Here is a 17,975-nt window from a genome sequence, read left to right on the forward strand (position 1 = left end):
CTTCAGTCAGCCCTGAAGACAGTTCTGGGTGATGCTTTTGTATCTGTATATACTTTCTCCATCTCAAGAATGCATTATGAGTATGAGAAAATGAAATATACTTCTTATATTTCCTCCCATTGTTTGTGCTTTTAACATTCTTTAAATTCTCCCAAATATTTACAGTTATGGAATTTTAAGAGATTCTTTTGAACATGAGGAAACTGAGGCCTGGAAATATAAGAAGTGTATTTAATTTTCTCATGCTCACAATGCATTCTTGAGACCTCTTTCCCATCCACTAAGACAGCAGACAACATTGCAAGCATCATACCACCTCTTCAACTTTAAAATGAGCAGCCAAGCCCCCACAATTGTATCTTTGCTTTTCAATTTATATAATATAAAGCTCATTGGCACAACCTTATTTATATATAAGATATTTCAAATCTTTTGTCTTTTTGTATAAGAGAGATTTACTTAGGTATGTGTTATTTTTTAAAATAACTGAAGGCAAGTTATACTGACCCTGAGATCCGTTTCCTGTATGATTCACCGTGTGTTATTAAGTGATTGTCCTTGAGGGTATTACAAACATAGACTTTTATTTCCTGCTGGTTGATTTCATCTTCCCTCTAGAGAGTCATACTTCTAATCTGCAAATGGCATTCTGTGTATTTTTTTCTGAGAACTGAGATAACAAAAAGCATCTTTAATTATTAAAATCTTATCATTCATCAGCATACCGTTTTCAATAAAAGTCAAAATTACCAAGTAGCTTTTTGTTTGTTTTTACAAAGCCAGCAGCACATCTCTCTTTTTTAAACATAAGTTGAAATGGTGCTGTTATATCTTCTTTTTAACTGTTTTTATTTTTATACAATTATTAAAGGTAAATTTCATTTACAGTTATTATAAAATATTGGCTGTATTCCCTATGTTATACAATACATCCTTAAGCCTATTTAAACCCTAGAATTTGTACCTCCTCTCCCCCTCCCCTATGTTCTCTCCTGCTCTGGTTACCACTAGTTTGAAGCGCATCTTTTGGAATTCCTTAGGATTTTTGTGGGTTCTCTATTTCAAAAATGATCTCTTCTTTCTATATATTGATCAAATAAATGCCTTTTATTTTTACTATATTATTCCTTAAGTTGCGCTGCATAAAAGCAAGCTAACCACCACAAAACCATGTCTCTTTAATCAGCTTATTTTCTGATCTACATGGTATCTGTTTGGACAACTGGGAAATCATGCTGTAACATCCTAGTTTATGACATAAACTTTGTGATTACATAACCCCTGGTATTTCAACTTTCAACACAGGAGAGCAATGGTCCCTAACCATTTTAAAAGAATATTTGTCCTTACACAGTCCCTGCCTACATTCTCTTTTATTCTTAGTGATATTGTCTGCCTCTACATTTTTAATCTTCAGATTCTCTCCCCAAGGGGCAGAGAAGGTAGACTCTACAATTGCTAAGTATATATTATGTATTTGGTTATGTTTCCTTCTCGGATGCTATCCTTTGTTCTTTAAACAGAAACCTTAGTATCAGTCTTTGCCTGAATATCATACCCTAAATGTACTCTTTTATTTTTCACTAGTACAATCCGTTCATTTTAAATGCAATCATTTTCCCTTTTTTATAGGATACTACAGACTATGTTGCCTACGTAGCTAAAGATCCAGTTAATCAACGAGGTATGGAAAGCAACTTCTAGATTTTCCTAAGAGTTGGTATATACCAACTTTTGAAAGTAACAAGCAATTATTTTCAGTATGTAAAGTGATGAGTATTGCTAGAGTGTATTGGGAGTCTAGAAATATTATGTAAATATGTGTTTGAAATAAATAGCCCTGCCAGCAGAGCAAAGGAGAAAAAATTATAGGTGAGATTTCAATCCCTTCAACCAAAAGTCTTATCATCTATTTGCATAAACAAAAGGGAAGCTGTTTCAGTAAGGATAGATGGGCTGGCTGCCACATCCCCAGTGGACAAATGAATTGCACACAAGACCCAAATCAGTGAGGTCATGGGCCTGTAGTTGCCTTGGCAAGTGTGTGCATGTGTGTGTTTATAGGTGTTAAGCCTGTGCCTTGCTGTTCAAGAGCCTGGCATGCCACTCTGAGTGTCTGGCTTTTTCTCATCTTTTAGATCTCAGTTTTAATGTCTCTTCTTCAAAAAGACCTTCTTTGACTGATAGCATCTACCGTCTCCAGTAGTTTATGCCACTCTGCTGGGTTATAGTACTTTGTTTCTCTTTCTACTGACACTTATCCTACATTTTTATTATTTTAGTTACTCACTTGTTTGTGTGTTTAGTGTCTGTCCTTTCTACTAAAAGCTACTGGAGGGCAGGAACTTGTTTCCCTTACTGTTGTTTCCCAAGCACTCATCACAATGCCTTGCAGGTGGTGATGATCAGTAACTATTTTTGTTGAATGACAGAGTGAATGGAAGAGTGAGTTGATGAGTTGTCTCATCCCAGAATTTAGTAAGATTGCCTAAGAAACTCACCTGCCAGCCACATTTTGTGTCCAGGGCCTGAAGTTAGGCCATTGGGCCTCTGTAGACAGACATGCCGAGTGTTGCTTCTCATCCCTGACTCTGGGATATTCAGACTCATTTTAGGGATGAGTGTTAGGTTGCCTTCCCTCCTAGAGCCTATTAGTTGAGCAGTACCCTTTATCACCTCAGGGTGGAGTTTGCCCCCAAACATTCATCAAGTATATATGGAGTGGAATTTGGAAATTCAAAGAGCTATAAAAACATGAGGCAAAAATGCATGTGCTGTTCTGGGGAGCAAGCTCGTGGCTCAGTGGTAAAGAATCTGCCTGCCAAAGCAAGAAATGCGGGTTCAATCCCTGGGAAGATGGCTTGGAGAAGGAAATGGCAATCTACTCCCAATACTTCAGTATTCTTGCCTGGGAAATCCCATGGACAGAGGTTGGCAGGCTACAGTCCATGGAGTCACAAAAGAGTTGGACACGGCTTAGCAACTAAACAACAACAACAAATACTGGGGAGCAGGTGAATAAACACACTCAATAGGGTGCAGATTGTGCATGAAGGGGGAAAAAAGTCAAAAAAGGACATCTAGACGGCAGATAGGAGAGAGCTAATAAGTAGAGACAATCTTATGAGCAGATGGGTGGAAAAAGCAGTTCACAAAGCAGGTATTTAGGAAGATTCATTTGGCAGCAGGGTGCAGTGGATGGATTCAGGGAGAGGGCAGGTCCATTTTTAAACTATCATGATCGTCAAAAATGAAATTGTGAGGACCACCTGCTGGCACAGTACCCAGCACAGCGTAGATGCTCAGTAAATGTGGCCCAAGAGAGCATGACTCGATGAAATCGGAACGGGCTATAAATACTATGCAATACTCCTTTAAAATAGACTCTAAACTACATAATAAAGAATGGATATTGCTCAAAGAGTAGATGGGAGAGACAGGAACTAGTGAAGGAAGGGGAGTAGGAATAGAACATAACAAAGGATACCAGAAGAGCAACCTCTTTTAATCAAGCCTGAGCTTCCCTGAAGTTGTTGTTGTTTAGTCACTAAGTTGTGTCCAACTCTTTGTGACCCCATGAATTTAGCTCACTAGGCTCCTCTGTCCATGGGATTTCCTAGGCAAGACTACTGGAGTGGGTTGTCATTCCTTTCTCCAGGGGATCTTCCCAACCCAGGGATTGAACCTGCGTCTCCTGCATTGGCAGGTGGATTCTTTACCACTAAACCACCACTGAAGCCCTCTCTAAAGAATGGAAGTAGGCTATTTTGGGGAAGGTCTCTGAACAACAAATCCCTTTCTTTCAACCTGAAAAGGACAGGGTGAAAGGAAGAACAAATAGATCAAGAACTCTAGATATTTAGTAATTTTGCCATCAGTCACTGAATATCTCAGGCATGTCCTTGCTGTTCAGCAGAAGAGGTTCAAAGATTATGCTTGTTACTGAGGGTAATGGCTTAGCAGGATCCACATGCTTGCTGATCTCCTCACTTGCTTAAGTGAAATAAAGCAGAGAGAATATGATGCAACTCATTCACTTTGAAATCTGGTGCCTGAGTAGTTCATCGGAGCCGAGCTGCTAGAAGGAATTCAGGGGGATCCTGGCTCGAGGATTCTGCAAAGGCTTTTATGAGAACTGTTGACTGAGCTCATGGATGGATTTCAGAGTAAGAAGAGAATGGACTCAGAAACTCTTCATATAGAGGTTTCAGTGTTTTCTTTCTTTAGTCCCAGCCCAGGTATAATAAATAAGAAAGATGCTGGAGTCAGACAGGCTGGACAGGAATCATAATTCTTCCCCCATCACACTGTAGTCCTCAGCCAAGTTGTTTCACATCCTAAACTTCAGTTTCTTTCTTTCTTTTTTATAAAAAAATTATTTTTAATTGGGGGAAAATAGCTTTACAATGTTGTGTTGGTTTGTGCTGTGCAACAGCACATCAGCCATAATTATACATACATTACCTCCCTCTTGAACCTTCCTCCCCTCCCCTCAGCCTACCCTCCTAGGTAGTAATAACATCTGCTTGCTAACATTGTTGAGAGGAGTAACAGATAATACTGAGAAAACACCATTTCCTTTCCTGTTCTGTCTTCTTCAGAAAATAGGTCCGTCTGATAGCTAGATGACTTAGAAACATAATGTGATTTTCTTGGGCAAAACAGTATCTCCTCATGACGTTCTGCCCCTTTTCTTGGCCCTGGCCCCTTCTCTTGTGTACTTTCTCTGCGAGAAGCCATTCTGTTTTCAGCATCCCCACTGTTTGCACAGCCCTCAAGTGTTAAATCTTTCCCCCTCACCTGTGCCTCTGGACTTTAATTTCTGCACAGTGGTACTGACATAGCTCTTGAGTCCACAAATAATTATTAATCACATACTAATACACCAGAGGCTGAGGTAATCATTGTAGAAGAAAAATAATGACTGGCCACCATGGGTTCATCATCATGGGGGAGAGAAACAGAGCCTGTTCAGTGTGCAGAAGAGGGGAGCATGGGAACAGTGCCTGGAGCCTGCCAGGTGCTCAGGTAGGCTTTGTACAGTAAGTGTATAAAGGCACAAGTGGAATGAGAGCTTAGGGCTGTGGGTTTGGGCAGTGGGTAAAGGTGGGCTGCCAAGAAAGCTAAGAGTAGTAGAGGAGCCATGGCTGAAAGGGAAGAAACAGACTGTCAAGGCTTAGAATGCCAGCCAGAAGGTTACTGGGGGCTGTTGAAGATTTTGAGCTTTATAAAGAATTATTCCGGTTTCTGCCATTTTACTAAAATTATAAAATGATAACTTTTCTTTGAGGGCAGGAAAGTGGTCCGGAATTGTGGAGTTCAGTTTAGAGGGCATCTCACTGGTCCTGGGCAGGGCTGATGCTCTAAACTACATGGGCGGTAGAAGGGACAGTCTGGACAAAATTGTGAAGTAATAGTTCTTGGGAGCTATTTAGATAAAGAAATTTAGATAAAGCTATTTAGATAAAGAAATAGAAATCAGGTGGTCTCGAGGACTTAATGAGATATTGTATTCAATGCATGTGTCTCAATGCCTGGCTCATTATAAGTATGCAATAAACGATAGCCATTATTATTATTATTGTCCTGAGTGATTTGAAGTGGCTTGCCAGTGAAAAAACAGGCACTTTTACAAATAGGAAAAACAATCCAATGGAGAAAGAAGAACAAAAAAAAGTTATCGTATATTTTGTGCTCACCACATGCTAGGCATTGTCAGGAATACTTTCTGCGTGGTCTCCTTTCATCCTCACAACAGTCCTATGAAGTAGATATTAATGTTACTGCTTTTTTAAAGAAGCAAGCTCTGGGATTGAAAAGGTAGTTTTACTAAACTCACCCAGCCAGTAAGCACCTGGACCAACTTCAGGTCTGGAGCACACACAAAGAAGATTACCGGGCACCAAGAAACATAAAAGAAAACCAGAAAACTTACTAGCAAGCAAAGAAACACAAATTATAAATAGATATCATATTTGTCTTTTATAAAAAGGTAAAATGTGATTTGGAGTTGTAGTATCTCCTGAACACATCTGGTAGGAGTGTAGATCCAAATGTTTCAGAAAGCATACTGAAAATTTGCATCAAAACTTTAAAAAGTGTAAACTCTTTCAAAAAATAACTTTATTTCTGGCTGTGCTAGGTCTTTGTTGCTGCATGCAGGCTCTTCTCTAGTTGCCTCGAGCTGAGGCTACTCAGGCTGCTCCTTGTGGAGGCATCTCGTTGCTGAGCGCGGGCTCCAGCGTGCTCGGACTTCAGCATTTGCAGCGTGTGCCCTCAGCATGTGGCTCCCTGGCTCTAGAGTGCAGGCTCAGTAGTTGTGGTGCACAGGCTTAGTTGCTCCGCAGCATGTGGGATCTTTCCCGATCAGGGATTGAACCGGTGTCTCCTGCATTGGAAAGCAGATTCTTTACTACTGAGCCATTAGTGAAGCCTGTGTAAACAGTTTTGAATCAGCAATTTCACTTCTAAGGAAATGAGACATGTACAAAGATTAAGCGATAAAGATCACTGGTGGCTCAACAGTAAAGAATCCGCCTGCAGTGTCGGAGATGCAGGAGATGTGAGTTCAATCTCTGCGTCCAGAAGATCCCCTGGAAGAAGGCATAGTAACCTTCCAGTATTCTTGCCTGTAGAATCTCATGGACAGAGGAGTCTGGCGGGCTGCAGTCCATAGGGGCACAAAGAGTCTGATAGCAAATTATTTAAATGAATCCATAGGCTGTTCTACCATGCGGCAATTAATGTTATTAAGTAAGAGTGTTTTGAGTTTACCTAGTGACCAATACAGCTTATCCCTGTAATTGCTGTAAATGAAGAATCGCTTCACTTCTTATTTTAAATGTGTGCGGTGCAGGACAGGTTGAATATTTTCTCTGAATCTAGTCTGTGAAGAGGTCCTGGTTTACCTGGACTACCTGGATATAGGCATGTCCTGGTCCTGACTCTATATAAAGAAAGCAAAAAACAAAACAAAAATACAAAAAGAACCCTGTAAAACCAATTTAAATGAACCCAATTATGTATGTTTATGTTTATGGCTCTAAAATATATGTGCTACTGTCCTGGTGACATTGATAAACTGTGGTCTGACAGCTGGCTAGTTGCTTCAGACTGATTTCTTCCTAAGGGCTGGTAGACTCTATGCTTCAGTCCCATAGCACCATCTGGTGGGTGATCTGAGAAGCTGCACTTTTGAATTTCTGCTGCTGCTGCTGCTAAGTCGCTTCCGTCCTGTCCGACTCTGCGTGACCCCATAGACGGCAGCCAACCAGGCTCCCCCGTCCCTGGGGTTCTCCAGGCAAGAACACTGGAGTGGGTTGCCATTTCCTTCTCCAATGCATGAAAGTGAAAAGTGAAAGTGAAGTCGCCCAGTCATGTCCGACTCTTCGCGACCCCATGGACTGCAGCCCACCAGGCTCCTCTGCCCATGGGATTTTCCAGGCAAGAGTACTGGAGTGGGGTGCCATTGCCTTATGAACAACAAAAGCAAAACTGGTCTATTTAAGCATAAAGCATTAAAGAAGGGTCTGTTATTCTCTAAGAATTGTTCTAGCCTCTTGTCCATGACTATCCAGTTAGGAAACCAAATGAAAAAGAAGAATATGAATCCAAGATTCTTTTACATCCCACTTAATAGAGTACCTGATACTCAAGAATAGAATTGTAGGTCTGTTTACAGACAGATTATTCTTTTCATTTCACAATGAAAAAAACCCAAGTCTGTGTTTAATTCAGACATGGAGGTCAAAGCTCAGGCCCCCCGCATCACTGGAAAGTCAAATTGTTTTTGGGAGAATTGGGATTTTCTATATGCTTGTTTTTCTTCCTTCTCATTAGCTAAAGATTGAGAAATTCTTGACCAAGCTGGTACTTATCTGAGTTTTCGGAGATGGGTCCAGCAATGTGAATTGGGCATATTTGTATGTGATTCAAAACCCATTCCTGTCTAGGTCATGACCAACCTAAAAAAGAACAAAGAGCATTTTCACAGAGCAGCATATAAGTGGCAACAAAAGCACCATCAAAATGTGTGTGCTCCCGAAAGTGGCGAGGCTGCACCGAGAACTTGCACAGGGTCAGGCATTGTGTCCAGCTGTTCCTTTCCTGGAGATAGGCGCCACTGTTTTTTCTTCTCTTTCTGTTTAATCTTTAAAAAGTAATATGACAGTAACACTGTTATCCAAAGGAGAGTAAAAATTCGTGTTGGTAAGCATCAGCCCAGGAAAAGGACCAAAGCCTCAAGTACCAGAATCAGAAAAGTTGAGAGAAATAAAACGTTTTGGTAGTACATGAGAAGCGGTAGAGGACAGTTGGTGGGTTTGGGTCATTCATTCATTTCTGTATGCCCACATGCCTTGCCCTGTTCCTCGGAGAGTTTAAAGTACTATAATCGAGGGAGGACAGGATTTCTGTAAAGCAGGAAGGGACTTCAGAGATCATGCAATGCCCTGTCTTGGCAGGTGAGGGCCTGGGTGTAGCATACCTTATTCACATAGACCGTGGTATAATTAGCCTGCATCTTATCACAGAGTTCTTTCAGCCACTGTCGTTTTCTCATCCCTCTCATGGGAGATAAACTTTGGTTTTTCTTATTTATCTATTTATTTACGGTTGAATTTCACACCTCTCCCACTATCTTTTCCATCTTTATCTCAAGACATCTTGTTTATCCTAAGAGAAAGTAAAATTACATAAATTTTTTCCATTTTGATTTTTTTAAATATTTGTTTTTAATTGTTGATGATTGCTTTACAATATTGGTTTTATTTCTGGCCTTGACTTCATTTTTAATTGGACCAGGAATTTATGAGATGAAAAAAATAATTCAAGTGAGTTACCTTTTTTTAACCACAGTGCAACACAACTATTTTTGGGCTTAACCAAAGGACACATGTCCAAGGGCACTTTATAGGTTTAAGGATGTGAAACCTAACCATGAAGGAGGAGACCATTTCCACAAATGACCCAAGCGGTCATTTGTACCACTCAGTGGTCATGAAACCTTCCCCGTGATAGGGGCTCACTGCCAGTCTCACTTCATAGAACTGAAGATGATTTCTCACAGCAGTTATGGGTGTGATTCAGAGAAATCAATATTAATTCATTCAATACATACTTTTAAAAAAGCTGCAGTGCACTAGTACTGCGTGACGCTAGTGTGGAGAAAAGAAGGGGGCAATATACAATGGCAATCTGAAAACAGACCAAACATTTTCCTTTGGTAAGAAGGCTATTAATGTATAGACATTGTTAATCGGGTTTTCAAAGCTGTAATGAGCTCCTAAGTCTATTTCAAGATCCAGGTTGCTTCTTGAAAGGGGCAACCTTACAAGAAGTGATCAATAACCCTTTTGGAGATTTGCGATCTTAGCATTGTTTGATTTAGTAATACCATCCCTTGCCTACACACACACAAATGTCCCTTCCAGAAGTTCAGAGACATAAATTCCTTAAGTAAATGTCCAGCTAATTCTGAAATGAGAATTGTCTGATATTCCTTGAGATGATTATCAATATAAAGCCCGGAAACCACTGTAGGTTCTACCATAACCTACTGTTATAGGTTCTGCAAATCCAGTTAGGCATGAATGAATTTTGTGAAAGTGTTAGTTGCTCAGTTGTGTCTGACTCTTTGTGACCCCATGGACTGTAGCCTGCTACGCTCCGCTGTCCATGGGATTCTCCAGGCAAGAATACTGGAGTGGGTTGCCATTTCCTTCTTCAGGGGATCTTCCTGACCCAGGGATTGAACCTGGGTCTCCTGCATTACAGGCTGATTCTTTACCATGTGAGGCACCAGGGCTTGATTGAATTTTATTTTACTTTAAATAAATATAAAATCCTTCTCAAGACTACTCAGAGCCTAAAAACATGCCTTCATCACAATAGGTATCCGCCTTTCCTCAGGTATGTATCCCTTTTAGTAAAATGTTCCAGTATTGTTCCCACAGTCCTGTTTCACAGCTTCCTTTTTATTTAATCTAATTCCCTAGGTACCTACTTAAGTCATTCCTGTTCTCAGAAAATAGCTGACAGTTTTTACAACATTCTTGTATATATTGAACAATTATCAAGCTTTTCCCTCATTCCTCAATTCTTCAGGCTATACAGACCAATGTATTTTTGAAAATCTTCTCATGAAACTTATTACCGTATCTTGTCATCTTTATGGTTTTAAGCCATCCTTAAAACTGAACTGAAAACTGAAAACTGAACTGAAATTCAGTTCAGTCGTATATTAAGGCCCTGAGCACAATACTATACTCTCATCAAGGCAACCGACATTCCATGTTATGGGGAGATTAATGTATGGTCCCCTGAACACAAGCTTTGGTTTTTACTTAGCAGTAGCAGATTTGCTAATTCGCCTGTGATGTTCTGTCAGCTGCCCCCTCCACAATTTAATTCTTTAATTTGCTGGTGATAGCTAGCCCTTTGTAGTAACAGCTTTTTAGAGCAAGTATCTGTAAAAATTTTAATATCCTTTGATGATATCAGTCTTCATGAAATCTTGATTTGCTTATTGGAGATAGTTCTTTAGTAGGATTTCAAAGACAGGGATTACCACACCATCAGTGATTTCGAGTAGCAATGACAGGGCAAAGGGATGGCTAGAGGAAAGGGTACTCTAAAGCCCCTGTCTTCACCAGCCGCTCACCCCCCATTTGTGAGGGGTGCATTTAGAAAGTTATTTTGTTTCCAGTCATCATAGAGTACCATGCAAAGACGGCAGCAGGCATCGTCTTATCAGGTTGTTGCCCTAAAATCATCTTTTGTATTGAATTCTAGAGCTAACACGGAACATGAATCACATTGTTAGTCAAGATCAGTCTGCTTTTATTAAAGTGTGAGCCCCAAATACCTGTCTTAAGACTGGAATTTATAAGTGTTTTGAAGTATTTCATTGTAAAATGCGAGTGTTTCTTCTCTTTGATGCATATAAAATATGAGGTATGTGATTTCAGAGCTGCAGAAAACTTGGAAACCTACTTCCTTTTATTTACCAGTTCATGTTCTGGAAGTATTTCAACTTTATAAAATCTTCTCTTACTGAATATTTATTGTAATTTTTTGGTATGTCCTCTTGCAGCCTGCCACATACTGGAATGCCGCAATGGAATGGCCCAGGACGTCATAAGTACCATAGGACAGGCTTTCGAACTCCGGTTTAAACAGTATTTGAAAAATCCTTCTTTGAATACTTCTTGTGAAAGGTCAGCCAGGAATTCTCTGATTATTTGACTTAACCATACTTTGTTTTGTTTTAAAATTAGTATGGCATTTAAAATGGACTAGTGAAATTAGTAATTTCTTATTTACCAATAGATGCAGTTTCCTTACAAACTAATAGTGACATTTTTACTCTTCTTCCTTTCTTATTTGTCTAGATATTTCCTCTTGCTTTGTAATAGAATTAGAGGAAACACTAAAAGTGAGAAGGGGTTGACCCTGTTTCTCTGATGTTATACAGAGCTCTGATATAATTAGGTAGTGTCATGAAATGAGCAAGAAGAAATTTCTCAGGTTTGTGTCAACCCCAGATCCCTTGCATATCAGTTAAAAGAATTAAGAAAGAACAAAATCCTAAGAATCAAATGTGTGTAGCAGGAACTCCTGTTTGCTGGTGTGTAGTGCAGATTGCTCAGCTCCAGCCAGACCAAGGGGTAGAGCACGACGTGACCCAGGGCTCGGGTTGCCCTGTCTGCAGCACAGAAAGTCCGCAGTGAAAGCTGAACCCTTTCAGGCCTGTCAGACTCCACCACGTGTGGAATGCATTGAGGTCCCTGGCTTGCAGAATTCATACCCAAGAAATAAAATTCTTGGACACTTGTAAATGCATTTCTGGAACCCCCCCCCCAGTTTATCATTTTGTGTATCAACAAACACCAGACTTGGAGATCTCCTCTCAGAGGTGGTTTAGCACAGCAAAGAAGAGGGGCTACCAGCAGGCTTGATGTTGACTTTTTTCTAGGGTGGCTCCTGCATTTTAGTGCTGTCTTTTCATTGACGTGTAATGAACCCAACAAAGCTGTGGGTTGTCAGTGGAGTCAACTCAGTCCAAATGGACTGATTTATTTTTTTCTCATAAGAAACTTTGACTAATTCCAGTTTGGAAGAAAAATCTGTTTTCTTGTGTGTGTGTGTGTGTTTTCGCTCTATTTCTTAAAAACAATGCATGTTTACATGAATCTACCCGCTTGCCACATATGGGTCTAATATTTCTTTATGAATCACATATACTCCAGATTTGTGCAGACAAGATAGCTGGCCATAGCTCTTTTATTTATTTATTTTTTTCTCATCTTGGTTTATAGTAAACTGAGCCAGGCCCTCTGCTCTAAATTTTCTTTGAGCAAAAGTATTTCCGAAATGCTACAGTGAAAGTGGGCTGAAGAATTCAGGGAAAACTTTGTATTTTTATTCGATTGACAAAAACAACTTACATTCAGGAAGTTAGTATATATAAATGTATATGTACATATTTTATCACTGAGAGGAGACGTGAAAACATCACCCATGGCATTTTTTGTTGGCTTACCCCACTTTGATTGTCTACAGAAAGCTAAACAATTCAGCCATCTGGTTGCTTCTCTCCAGATGTTTGACATCACTTAAGCACAGCTATACTCTTAAAGCACGAAAAGTTTTTCAGGGTGATTTGCATGATTCTGATCTCTCTGCATCCCCTACAGCATATGAATTCCCACCCAGCCTCTTGGGGATCCTTTTTTGCCTTACAGTGAGGAGGTGCCTGTGGATGGCCATGCTGAGGAGAGAGAAGATCATGAGTATTATAATGAAATCCCGGGGAAGCAGCCGCCTGCAGGTGGTGTTTCAGATGTGCGGATCAAAGTTCAAGTCACAGAGCAAATGGCTTACTGCCCCATACGGTGTGAAAAGCTGTGCTATTTGGTAAGTAATAGTTCATTGCTATTGTAGTTAACAATAGAGTCCTGTCCTATCACTGAGCTTAATTTGAGGATTTCCAAATGCTAGTTTACAGAAGATATCATCTTCCTCAATACAGAGCCAGAGAATGAATCATTGTCGGAGCCTGTACTAAGTAACTTTTACTCCTCATCCCCCAACCTCATCCTCAGCAGGTGACCTCACATCTTACTTCTCTGGAAAGACTAGGACGGTCCAACATGTAATCCTCAACTGCATCCTTCCCTGTCTCCCAAGTGTTCTTATGTCCTCCTTGGTTCTCTTAGCTACTGTCTCCACAGCTAATCCTTCCCCCGAGCTCCCGACCCTATTCCCTCCCACCAACCCTGTGCCCTTGTTCTGTCCATCAGTCTGTATTTCCATCTTTATTTTTTTCTCTGTATACCAGTTCTTTATCTTCTGTCTGCAGATAAACTTGGACTCCCCCAACCCATCTAATAATGTCCCACCTCCCTGTCATCTTCCTTTCATCCACAAACTTGTAGAAAACACTGTATTTCTGCATTCACATCCACACTACACTTCCAAAATCTGAACTCTGCTTGACAGCTTGATAGAAATTTCTTTTACAGTGCTCTCCAGTGGTTTTTTGGTTGGTTGGTTGTCAGTTTAATTGCTAAATCTATTTCCTTCAATATTTTGAATCTGTCTGTAGCATGTGATACTTGTTGGCTTTCTCTTCTTTTTTTAGACCTCTTCTGTTAGCTTCTAAAACATTTCCATGTGTCATTCATTCTGCATCTTTAGTTGCTGCTTTTCTTTCTTTTTCTTGTTTTATGAAATTTTATTATGAATATATTCAAACATAGAAAACGTTGAAAGAATTACACATGAATACTCACCACCTAGATTCTATAGTTATAATTTTACTCTATTTGCCCTGTCATCCTATGTAGCTGTCATCCATAAATGCTTCTTATTTTTGATGCATTTCAAGGAAAGTTGCATCTTACCTTTTTTTTGATCTTGTTTTCTTACATGCTCACCCCTATGAAACCAAGCATCTGCTTTACTGCCATGGACTCCCTTTCCAATGCTCTGCCCTTGGCCCTGGTTTTCCCTCTGACATGCCACCTGTGTACACACTCCACCAGCTTCTTTGTCTTCAGCCATACCTGCCTTTCCAGCTGTGATTAAACTCAACATTTTACCTTGACTCCAAGCCAGATTCCTCTCCTGATGTGCTCAAGTTTATTAATGGCGTTCCTATTCTTTCACTAATCTACAGTTTTTTGTTTTCTCACACTTTAGGCCATATATCAACTCAGTCTTCAAGACCTAGGATCCCACCATGAAAATATCTTGAATCTACTCAGCCTATATCTTTCCTACTGCATCTTTCTAAGTTCTGGTCCATATTTGCTCAGGTTACCCTGAAGGCCCCTTCTCTGTCTCTGGTTTCATTCCTTTAAACCCTCCTGCGTGGTACTGGTGGATTAATCTTCCTAAAGCATAGATATTGCCCTTCTTAAAGGTGTCGGTGGATCCCATACTGTTAATGAAGAGAGATGTGTATATGGATAATCGAAGCCTTTGATAGCATGAGATTTTTCGAGGATGAAAAGTGAGTCTGGCATACGCCTCACTAGAGTAGGGCTCCAATCTGCCAACTCACAGTTAGATAGAAGTTTGCTAAATGGCCAGTGTTTGTACAAGTGTCCTGGAAATCACACTTTCTGGCTAAGCTTGGATTGAGTCCTGGAATGTGACCTCCCAAGCAGAAGCAATAACCGTCAGGGTATAGACCTTACAGTTCTGACCCCCCACACCCTAATCAGACCCACCTCTGCAGCTCCCGAACAATTCACTGGGAAAGGAGGCTATACTTCCCATTCAAAATATCAGTTTCTTTTTCTCACTTTATCTCACTTCTTGTGTCAGAAAGTGGTGTTTTCTACTAAATTCTGCTGGGAGCTTTATGTGTCTTTTGCAAGTTTATGGACTTATACTGTGTTTGTAAATGTTTCACAATTTGTTGTTCGCACAGCCTGGAAGCTCCAAGAGCAGCAGCATGTATGAGAACTGTCTGGAACAAAGCAGCGCTGTAGGTAGGTACAATTGCACTTCCCTATCTGCTGCACTTCTTATTCCTTTTACGTTATGTGATCGTGTGGCCCTTGCTCTTAAATATTTCATGGGAAAGTCAGGTGTATATAACCAAACACTCTGAGAAGCCTTCCCACGTTCTGAAAATCAGCTCAGGATGCCGTGTGTGTCAGTGAGAAAGCTGTGGTTCTCGCTTGCTCCTGTGTACTCTTCCACAGTACGGTTCTGCTTTATGGAGCCTTTCACTGCTTTGAATATCATGAAAGCTCTCTCACCGGAAAGGTGATTTCTCTACTCACAGCTCAAGGGAGTTCCACTTCAAAGAATATCAGACAGTAAGCTAACATGAAAATTGATGCTTGTCATATCCATTAGGATTAAGAGAAAAGCTTTATTTCTGCTTGGCAAAGGGAACAAAAAGAGATCTGAAATGTGAGAGTCCCAATTAGAAGTTCATACACCCCATACTTGCCAGGGCATTAAATGTCTCATTACTACACATGATAATTGGCGTTGGGCACAACTCTCCCACAACACGGTTGTACGGCATATATAGACTATTACTTTGGAAATGTATTTTCATTAAACCTTTCTACTGCTAGTCATTTTATTCTTATAAATTGTTAAAAGTATTTCTTTGGGGAGGAAAGTTTTGCAGCTCTAGAGTAGAAGATAACTGGACATTATAAATAATGCAGTGGGGGATAGAGCTGGATAACTACACTTAGGGAGTCAAATTAGCAGCAGCTTGCCAACTAGAAGGTAGTCTCTTACTTCCTTGGGTATTTATATATTTCTTATAGAATTTTTCAATGTAATCCATTAATTTTATTATTTCTTATAGAGTAGGGATACATACAGAGAAGGCAATGGCACCCCACTCCAGTACTCTTGCCTGGAGAATCCCATGGATGGAGGAGCCTGGTGGGCTGCCGTCCATGGGGTCACTAGGAGTCAGACACGACTGAGCGACTTCACTTTCACTTTGCACTTTCAGGCATTGGAGAAGGAAATGGCAACCCACTCCAGTATTCTTGCCTGGAGAATCCCAGGGACGGGGGAGCCTGTTGGGCTGCCGTCTATGGGGTCGCACAGAGTCGGACATGACTGAAGCGACTTAGCAGCAGCAGCAGCAGGGATACATGAGGATTTTGGTACCACTAGGATCATCACTTTCCTCTACCCTGCAAAATAATAGGAGTTATGAACTTGGGTAGTATTTTAAATTTTTTAAAACATAGTTCTTTCTGATTGAAATTAAAATTCCATGCCATTCTTTAAGCTTACTTAAAATTCTGAATGCATTCTTAATAATAAGACTAAAAGCAAATTAAATTAGTATCAAGTGTAAATGTATTTTTAAACCTGTGTTCTCTGCTGCTGCTGCTGCTGCTAAGTTGCCTCAGTCATGTCCGACTCTGTGCGACCCCATAGAGTGCAGCCCACTAGGCTCCTCTGTCCCTGGGATTCTCCAGGCAAGAATACTGGAGTGGGTTGCCATTTCTTTCTCCAATGCATGAAAGTGAAAAGTGACAGTGAAGTCGCTCAGTCTTGCCCAAGTCTTAGCGACCCCATGGACTGGAGCCTACCAGGCTCCTCCATCCATGGGATTCTCCAGGCAAGAGTACTGGAGTGGGGCGTTCTCTAGGAGCTGCAATTCCTTTATTCTTTCCTTTTTTCCTTTACTCTGGAAATTCCTAACTTGGATTTGATAGTCAGGAGCCTACCACATGTGCTTTGTACTGTTGTATCCGTTTTCTACCTGTACTGAAGCTCACTTTGAAATAGCTCCGTGTCCTATTTTATCTTATTCTGTGTTCTTCATTTATCCAATAATGCACTCAGTTATCATCAGGACCTCTGTGGGTCAGGCATTGAGCTAGTGCTGGGGGTGGAGACACAATTGCCTTTCAGGAAGTTTGCAGTGTAGCCAGAGGGCATACCTTAAACCAGTGCTTACAAGTATGATGAGCATTTCAAAGCCCAGGACACTGCGGGAACAAATAACAGGGAAACCTAACTTAATCTGGAGGACTAGAGAGGATCTTCTTATGGAAGTGACAACCAAACAAGACCTGAGGGGGTGAGGGGGGACCAGAGAGGGAATGGGAGAGGGAGCAGGAAGGAAAGGAAAGTATAAATGAATACTGAAATTGCTAAGTGTGCCAGGACCACTTCCATGATCACTCCAGGGAGAGAGTACAGGGGGAGCCAGAGGTGAGTTTTGGATCTGGGACAGAGTCCTATGGAACTCTAGAATGTTTCTCCCTGCCCCAGTATGTCTCTTCCCAGTTCATCTCCCTTTTCTCCATTATGTAGTCGTCATGGCATGCTCTTCTGACCTCAGCCACCTGGCTTCTAGGGGAACTCACTGAGTGAAAATCCTTAGCCTTTCTAGAATGATGTTGAATGTGCTAAATCACAACTGCCATCAGCCAAAGATGGAGAAGCTCTATACCTCAACAAAAACAAGACCAGGAGCTGACTGTGGCTCAGATCATGAACTCCTTATTACCAAATTCAGACTGAAATTGAAGAAAGTAGGGAAAACCACTAGACCATTCAGGTATGACCTAAATCAAATCCCTTATGATTATACAGTAGAAGTGAGAAATAGATTTAAGGGCCTAGATCTGATACATAAGAGTGCCTGATGAACTATGGAATGAGGTTCGTGACATTGTACAGGAGACAGGGATCAAGACCATCCCTATGGAAAAGAAATGCAAAAAAGCAAAATGGCTGTCTGGGGAGGCCTTACAAATAGCTGTGAAAAGAAGAGAAGCGAAAAGCAAAGGAGAAAAGGAAAAATATAAGCATCTGAATGCAGAGTTCCAAAGAATAGCAAGAAGAGATAAGAAAGCCTTCTTTAGCGATCAATGCAAAGAAATAGAGGAAAACAACAGAATGGGAAAGACTAGAGATCTCTTCAAGAAAACTAGAGATACCAAGGGAATATTTCATGGAGAGATGGGCTC

The 17,975-nt window shown here is 40.7% G+C and overlaps 1 protein-coding gene across 1 annotated transcript in view; it reads left to right on the plus strand.

Moving 5' to 3' along the window:
- The window catches only part of SHC4 (SHC (Src homology 2 domain containing) family, member 4), a 134,046-nt gene that overhangs the window by 96,470 nt on the left and 19,601 nt on the right, over window positions 1–17,975 (plus strand). The window contains exons 6-9 of the mRNA XM_010839528.1: window positions 1,633–1,684; window positions 11,093–11,216; window positions 12,744–12,915; window positions 14,939–14,999. Of these exons, the coding sequence (XP_010837830.1) occupies window positions 1,633–1,684; window positions 11,093–11,216; window positions 12,744–12,915; window positions 14,939–14,999 (409 nt within the window). The remainder of the gene's footprint in view (window positions 1–1,632; window positions 1,685–11,092; window positions 11,217–12,743; window positions 12,916–14,938; window positions 15,000–17,975) is intronic.

Source organism: Bison bison, unplaced genomic scaffold (assembly GCF_000754665.1).
Source record: "Bison bison bison isolate TAMUID 2011002044 unplaced genomic scaffold, Bison_UMD1.0 scf7180017864118, whole genome shotgun sequence".
NCBI lineage: Eukaryota > Metazoa > Chordata > Mammalia > Artiodactyla > Bovidae > Bison > Bison bison.